This window comes from Aulostomus chinensis, chromosome 22 (assembly GCF_037954235.1).
Source record: "Aulostomus chinensis isolate RoL2024-O1b breed Wild chromosome 22, RoL_Achi_v1.0, whole genome shotgun sequence".
NCBI lineage: Eukaryota > Metazoa > Chordata > Actinopteri > Syngnathiformes > Aulostomidae > Aulostomus > Aulostomus chinensis.
This window is the reverse complement of record NC_141341.1, coordinates 21733280-21740928: the sequence shown is the minus strand read 5'-3', so window position 1 is coordinate 21740928 and position 7649 is coordinate 21733280. Positions and strand designations below refer to the sequence as shown.

At 44.7% G+C, this 7649-nt stretch overlaps 1 protein-coding gene across 1 annotated transcript in view; it reads left to right on the top strand.

Moving 5' to 3' along the window:
- The first annotated feature begins 207 nt into the window (after positions 1–207).
- The window catches only part of fndc5b (fibronectin type III domain containing 5b), an 87055-nt gene continuing 79613 nt past the window's right edge, over positions 208–7649 (top strand). Inside the window, exons 1-2 of the mRNA XM_086192938.1 lie at positions 208–610; positions 6270–6388. Coding sequence (XP_086049064.1) covers positions 535–610; positions 6270–6388 — 195 coding nt within the window. The 5' untranslated portion in view covers positions 208–534. The remainder of the gene's footprint in view (positions 611–6269; positions 6389–7649) is intronic.

Below are 7649 nucleotides of genomic sequence, written 5' to 3'. Positions count from 1 at the left end.
GTCTTAAAGATCATTATGTGTGTGTGTGTGTGCGCGCGTGTGTGTGTGTGTGTGTGTGTGTGTGTGTGTGCGTGAGTGTGTTTTATGTGTGTGTGTAAGAGAGAGAGAGAGAGAGAGAGAGAGAGAGAGAGAGAAAGAGAGAGAGAGACGCGGCACGTGGCTCGCTGCAGCACTTGCGCGCTGCTTTTACGCTTCGCTCACCGCGCCGCGTGGCACAGAATCCTCGCGCCGCCGGTCCGTCACCACCAACCGCGCCATCACCGGGCTGAGGGCCGTTATCGGGGCTCCACCAGTTCCGAAACAGGGACCAGTGAATCGCCCACTGGTCCTCCTCCCTCCCTCCCTACATCCTCACACCCTCCCCTCTTCCCTGGCTGTTGTTGACGCTGCTGCTGCTGCTGCCGTTGCGGCCAAGTTCAGGTGAGCCTCGTCTACGGCACAACAAGTCGACCGGGATGGTCTCTCCCTCCCGTTAAAGGGGATGTTCTAAATGGGCCTGGCAGAATGTGAAGCCGCGTCCTCAGAAGCAGCAGGATGGTTCGACCGGGCTCGTCTGCGGCGGTGCTGCTGATCCTGCTGGGCTTCCTCTCGGTGTCCTCCGTTAATGCCGGTGAGTTGGACCACAGGTTGATGAGGGATCACGGTAATTCATGTGAAATATGCTTGGACCGGAGCCGTGCGATGTGTGTGTGGAGCATCACACCTGACATGAACCACTCTTCACCTGTGTTAGTGCGTCAGCTTTAGACACAGTCTTTCTCAGTTAAGACATGGCTTATATAAGTTAGTCTGGTACTATTACTGGGCTTAACCCATTCATGGCCATAGTGAGCAATGTTTGCCCAGTGCTGCTGAGCTCAGCACAAGCCCAGTGACACGTTTCAGACCAAGTTTTTTCTGTAGGTCCGTTATACTCAGACGTTTTGGTATGAAAGCACCTCGGGAACAACAGGTGAGGGGTTTGAGATCCTCATCATCTTTAAAACAGACTCAGTCTGGACTGAATCAATATGGAATCAAAGAAAAATGTGTTGATCTGTCGCTTTTTCTGTGTCCAGCAGACAGACAGTATTCACATGTTGACTTTCGATTAAAAATACATTTAAATCTCAACATCCACTCGCATCATGCATTCCTCAAGTCAATAGCCAAGCTTAACCTAAACTAAGCTTGATTCTAACCTTAAATCTAAACCCAACCTCCAAACTGTCATTGCAGATTCTGCTAATATTTCCAAGATAGATTAAAATTATAAATGTGCCCTACCAGGACAACTACTACTCTTAACAGGAGTGTTCTCTATATTAAGTTTTAATATTTAATTGAGAAATCTGAACTCAAGCTACCCTATCATATATTCAACTGCGCTTCCCATCTTGACATTAAAATGCAAAATTAATGCGGCTAAAATGTAAAATATTTCCGTTTCAATAATTCATGTCTCAAGGCGAGCAGGTCGTCCACTAATTTCCTTGTTGGCAGTTTGATCCTCTTGTTTAAAGTCAGAATGTGAAGTGAAAGCAAATCTGATATTTAGCAGAAAGAATGAGATCAAAACGAGAAGTCCCAAAGGAAGTTGCTGATCACCAGGGTTGCTGGTGCTGTTGTTGTTGCTGCTGTTGTCGTTGTCGCTGTTGTGGCTTTAGTAAGGTGTATGGAATAACCCCTGGCTATAATATAGTATGAATTGCATACACCATTATTTTTGAAAGACAAGTGCCCAATGCCAAATAATAATAATACAATAATGATAATGAGATTAATTGTTAACAGGGTCACAAAGGGTGGAAAGTTATCAGTAAATTAAAAAAAAAAAACTACTTTCCAGGAATTTTCCATGGCAGGTCAAGATCAGGAATTTGTGGATTTTTCTTTCTTTTTTTTTAAACCTTTCTTGTTGTTATTTACTTGTTTTATTTATTTATTTTGCCAAATTACAATAATAAAGCTTCATGGCTTTTGTTGTTCAATGAAAGTCTCTATTTAGGTTCTACTTGCACGTAGCTGAGGCAGAAATGTCTTTTTAAAGGCGTCGTAGAAACGTTTGCCTGCACATATGCTTCAAACAATATAAAATATTCATATCTACGTGTGCATGACCAGGTAAACGCAGTTAGTATAAATGAACCAAGATATTCCTCTGAATTCCACAGGGAAAGTTGCAACTCTGTATACTGGTTTTCCCAGAATTCTACAAGAGGAGATGATTTCTTAGCCAACTAATGAATTGAAACTTGACTAATTAGATTATTGATACGACTGCTCATGATGATACGATGCGTGGTTGGTGGAGTAGTGCTCGTCGCAAGCGCCACGCAAATAAGAGTTTAAAACACAACAGCAGACTGAATGGGTGTGTGTCCGTGCCTGCACCTTCAACATCGGTGTGTTTTATGAAGAGTACGCACGGCACAGCTCTGATCGCCACACGCCTCATGTATCTTTGATGATTCTGTGTGTTTGTAACCTGCAGCAGCAGCAGCAGCAGCAGCAGCAGCTTATATTTTAGACTCATCTCTGGTGTAAGATCTCGGTTGCGTTCTGTCCCCATGGTGAGCAGAGGAATGTGAGATAGTGGTTTGAAAGCCCACATTGTGTTGATAAGATCCTGGGAGATTTATCTCAACCTCCAGAGATGTGATATTTGGCTTCCTGACGCTCAAGATGAATACACTGATGAGTGATTTTAGTTTCTTTGGCAGCAAACAGCATAAGAATGGATGTGAATGCAGTGTGTGTGTGTGTGTGTGTGTGCGTGTGTGTGTGTGTGTGTGCGCGCGCGTGCGCGCGTATTCATGTGTGTTTGTGTGACAGCTAAAAGATCAGACAGGGAGTTGTAGCAAAGCAACACGTGCATACTTCAACACACAACACCTACAGTGAACCACATCAGCACACACACTCAAAGCGTCCGGGGGGGGCTGAAAACAGGGTTGCCCCCCCCCAGCAGCATGATGACCATTCAGTTCTGTCTGTTGTATAGTGGTGATTGGGTTAGTATTGAACAGGCAGGAGGGAAGCCCACAGAAAGAGAGAGCACATTGTTCTGCCTCTGATCTTATTATTTGACCTTCCAAACAAGTCGAGGGGGGCTCAGTATTGGGAGGTGTGAGACAATGTGACAACCTGATTTGTAATAATAAGAGTGACACACAGGAGTTTAAGCTGGTAATCTGGTAAGTAAACACAGACAGACAGAGTAACATCAGCAGGGACCTGTATCACCGTGCAAGCTCATCCTATCCGGGGTATGCTTGTTAGCTGGCTTGACCAAACCACGCAATCATGGATGAACGGGGGCGGTCACAGGTGAATGTAGTCTGGCTGTGAGGGGGGTCGCTGAGGCAGGTGACTACTCACCAACCTGGAGAAGCTTCAGGAAGAACACGCCGTTCTCCTCAGAGCAGACATGAGGAATGTAAATCCGTAGTACAGGAAGAGCGTGGCAATCAATATTAACGTCAGTCTTCCAGCTGCACCGCTGCGGGATTGTCAGACTACCAGACGTTTAATAGTCAGTTCCAGTATTAATTCATTTACAGGGATGGCATTTTAAAATAAACTCTTGCGACACAGAGTCAGTACATTTGCACTAAGAGAAGAGTTCAACTAAAACTAGACTTTTAGAGTACATGTAAACACAGTAGTCTGACTGAAGGCGTACTTGTCAGAGGCAGACTACCATGCCTAGATAATAAGCCTGGGAATCAAATGACTCCAGCGTGTGTACACTTTAAAACCAGTCTGGCGTCCTGCTCGTGTTCCATTGTCCTGCTGCAACAATGGAGAAGTCATCAGGGAAATAATCGTGCTTGGTGTCACGACAGCAAAAATAAGACCTCTATGCTGCCTGCAGTTGTGGAATCAGTTTTTCAGTCGTCTTTCAATTCAAACTCGCCATTCAGCAGGGATGCTGCCTATTAATTTGTTTGGTATGTCACACAATCATCCAGGAATGATGACATCATATTCCAAGGGAACTGGCTCGTCACCGAACTGGTCATGAGGACTGACCTACCAGTGACGCAGGTGGTAAATCTCTTGGGACTGAGAGACCTGATCCCTATTATATCTGCCACTGAAGATGACCTGGGCACTCGCAGGTGTTGCTTCCCATGTGTACGAAACTTAGGATTGTTGGTGGTAACATGAAGGTTACCCCTGTCCCGGCTGCAGCAGACATCCCACCTCAAGCAAAATATGCTAATTTGGGGTAGCAAATAGCTCTGAATGGAATTAATGCACCTATTTGTGTGTGTGTGTGTGTGTGTGTGTGTGTGTGTGTGTGTGTGTGTGTGTGTGTGTGTGTTTGTGTGTGTGTGTGTGTACATGAGCAGGCATATGTTGCCTTCCAGCATGTCAAGGCCTGACGTTGCTCTAGCAAGTCACACTCATGGGATCAGCCCTTTCTGATCATAGCAGACCTTGAGCTTGTTTTAAAAGACACACAACACTGCCATGTGTGTGTGTGTGTGTGTGTGTGTGTCTGTCTGTCTGTCTGTCTGTCTGTCTGTTTCTGTTTGTTGTGTTTTAATACCAAATCAAGGTCCGATACGTTTTATTTTTTCCTCCGCTACGCTCCTTTTACACCCAACTAGTCAATAGTTGGTCTTTCTCTCAGGACGACCTGAAGTTAAAGACAACTGTATTTTCAGACATCGTATCAATTGTGGTGATTGCCAGATTCCTTGCAGTGGCTTGTAGTAGCCATGTGTGCGTGAGATCAACGTTCGTATCACCAACAACACGGAGAGGTTGAGGGCTGTAGTGTAGCTTTTCCTTCCCTCTTTACCGCCTGAACAGGTTCCTGCCCTCACTGGTGGGGAACTGGAGGTGATGAGAGTCCAACGCATTGGCCTCACACCTCACGCACCAAGAACTGGCTGATCAGAGGCAGAGTTGGGCAATATATGGATCGGAAAAAAAGGACGCTGTTTAGCTCCCTATGTTGTGTCCCTCTCGTGTGAGCAGGTGTGGACGCAGTACGACATGTGAAATCCTGACAACTGGAAACATCTGTTCGTCTGACAGCGCTAGCATTCAGTGGCAGCGTTAAAATCCCTTTGGCCTGTTCCTGTCTTCATTTGTGTGATGTCCTGAATCCAGGGGAAAAAAATATTCGTGTTTGGGATTCTGTTTACTTAAAGAGCACTGTTACCTAATAAAAAAAGAAAACACCATAAACAGTCGTTTATATAATCTTTTAAATGATGATGGTGATTATCTATTCATCCATTTTCTATACTGCTTATCCATTAAGGGTTGCGAGCGTGGGGGGGGGGGGGGTTGCTTAGTGAGAGGTGGGGTTCACACCCTGGACAGGTCTGATGATGAATATCATTATTATTCGTAGTAGTAGTAGTGGGAGTGGAAATACTTCAAGTTTTTAGGTAAGGTGGGCAGCATTGAACCTCATGGCAGTCTGCATCATCTCAATTATTTCTTTCCTAATTTTGATGTGGTTTTTAATTTTAAGAAATACACCCAAATGACTTGACTTGGTTTGCTCTCACCGGTGTCCCACCCTGGATCACAAACATGATGAAAACACAACACACCAGGGGTGTAAATTTTGCACATTATTAATTTATTGTGGTGACGCCAACATACGGAATCCTTTATCTCATCCTTTGCACTCCATCGAAGTCTCAAAAACCTGGTTTCTGCTCTCTTTACTGAGTCCTCTAAAGCTATGGAAGTATGGAGCAGACTGGATGTTGCTGGTAGGAACAGTTGCTGAGGCCTCTGACCAACAGCTGATACACTTCAGTTATTTACACTGAAATCATTTGTTCTTGAGACACCCCAAAAAAATACATCCCTTCGAGTTGCTGTCTCAGAACCCACCCTCATGGGTTAGGCCTTAATGAGCTGTGGATTGGAGTGAGAAAGTAGGAAGAGAGAAGATGTAGATGGTCAAGGCTGCGTGTGTGTGTGAGAGAGAGAGAGAGAGAGAGAGAGAGAGAGAGAGAGAGAGAGAGAGAGAGAGAAACTCCACCAACACAAATAAGAAAAAGAAAGACAGAGCCTTTTCAAAGGAAATGCCCAGAGACCCGAGTGTGGTTAATTAGGCTTGGTATCAGTGAAAGGAGGAAGATTAATTTGGAGGCGGCGTGGGAGAGAACTTCAACGAGTGAGAGGGTGATGGATGGGGGGGGGGGGGGGGGGCTACACACAGCATCTACTATATGTACTACAAGGTGTAAAGACTGAATATTCATGACCTGTCTCTTCTGATTTGTTTCCGCTGGCTGTCATTTGTGTATCAGACACCATGCTGTCAGCTCCGCTCAACGTGACCATCAGAGAAATTGAGGTCAACTCCGCCTTGGTCACGTGGGAAATCCTAGAGGGAGACCCCGTCATTGGATTTGCCATCACCCAGCAGGTACCTCAGTTTATTGTGTGTCCTTTTTTAAAGTGTGCAGACAGAAATCCGGGGACATGCTGGCTTAAAGTCCAGGTGAAACCGAAGCTGCCTCTGGATTTGGTATTTTTCCTATCAAAAACAACCATTTAGGGAGGTTCCTGTTCCAGCCCATATTGTTGCAGTCTGCTAGTAACCCAAGATAAGAAGAAATAGCCCATAAAGTCAACGCTGAATGTGCGACTCTGCTCGATTGGGAGCTACCAGTGACCATTAATGATTAGATGTTTAAAATTCTCCCCATAGTTGCGGTTGGAACAGTACAGAGCCCTGCATCCATGTCGATGGGCACCCTGATGCTCCATCAGCCAATAGCTCACAGCTGCACAGTTGACAGGTAGATGTACAGGACACCTTAGTGGACTCCCTCTCATCAAACTGGCCTGTGTTGGGTTTGGAGGCTGGATTCAGTCCAACTTCGATGGACTTCACATGGAGGCTGGAGGCTACTGAGCCAGTACGGCTAGCAGAAACTCACCATTAGCTGACATTTTAGCAAAACAAAACAAAACAAAACAAAAGCCTGGTAAAAGCTAGAAATCCCTGGGAGTTGAGGTAGAGCAACTGAAGGATAGCAAATGAAAATATATAATAATAATAATAATAATAATAATAATAATAATAATAATAATAATAATAAAGTTGTGGTAACCAGTGAGGCCCAGCCCCAAGAAACACTCCACTCCAGCAAACTCCTGGTTGCAAATGCGCTCTCAGATTTTTTTTTAACATATAATTTGTCCATATGCTGTCATTTATTTCTCTGCCCACATGCCCAGCAACTAAAAGTTCCAATAAGAGGGTTTATTCTTGATTTATTCTCGGCAATTGATCCGAGCAGTCCTGGCTGGATGCGACATCTCCAGCAGAGCGTGGATGGCCTTTTTCAGGCATAATTACATTGCAGGAAAACCCTAAGGAGGCTTTCTTTAAGCTTTTTCTCTACTATGACCTAAAAGAGACATGTATGCATATGTACCATATCAGCCTTTACCAGTAGGGATTTTCACAAGTGACTGAAAATGTTGAGTTTGCCGTAATAAATCTGCATTTGAGAATTAATGCTGCGAGGGAGTTTTTGCTCACATGAAAACTCTTGTACATCCCCTTGAGGGGACACCCAAATAGTTTATTCTGCCTTTCAAGTACTCATAAATAGGTTTCTCAAAAACTGTTCCCTCTTGCATTCCTTGTGAGTGACTCCAGTGTACAAAAGGAGCCA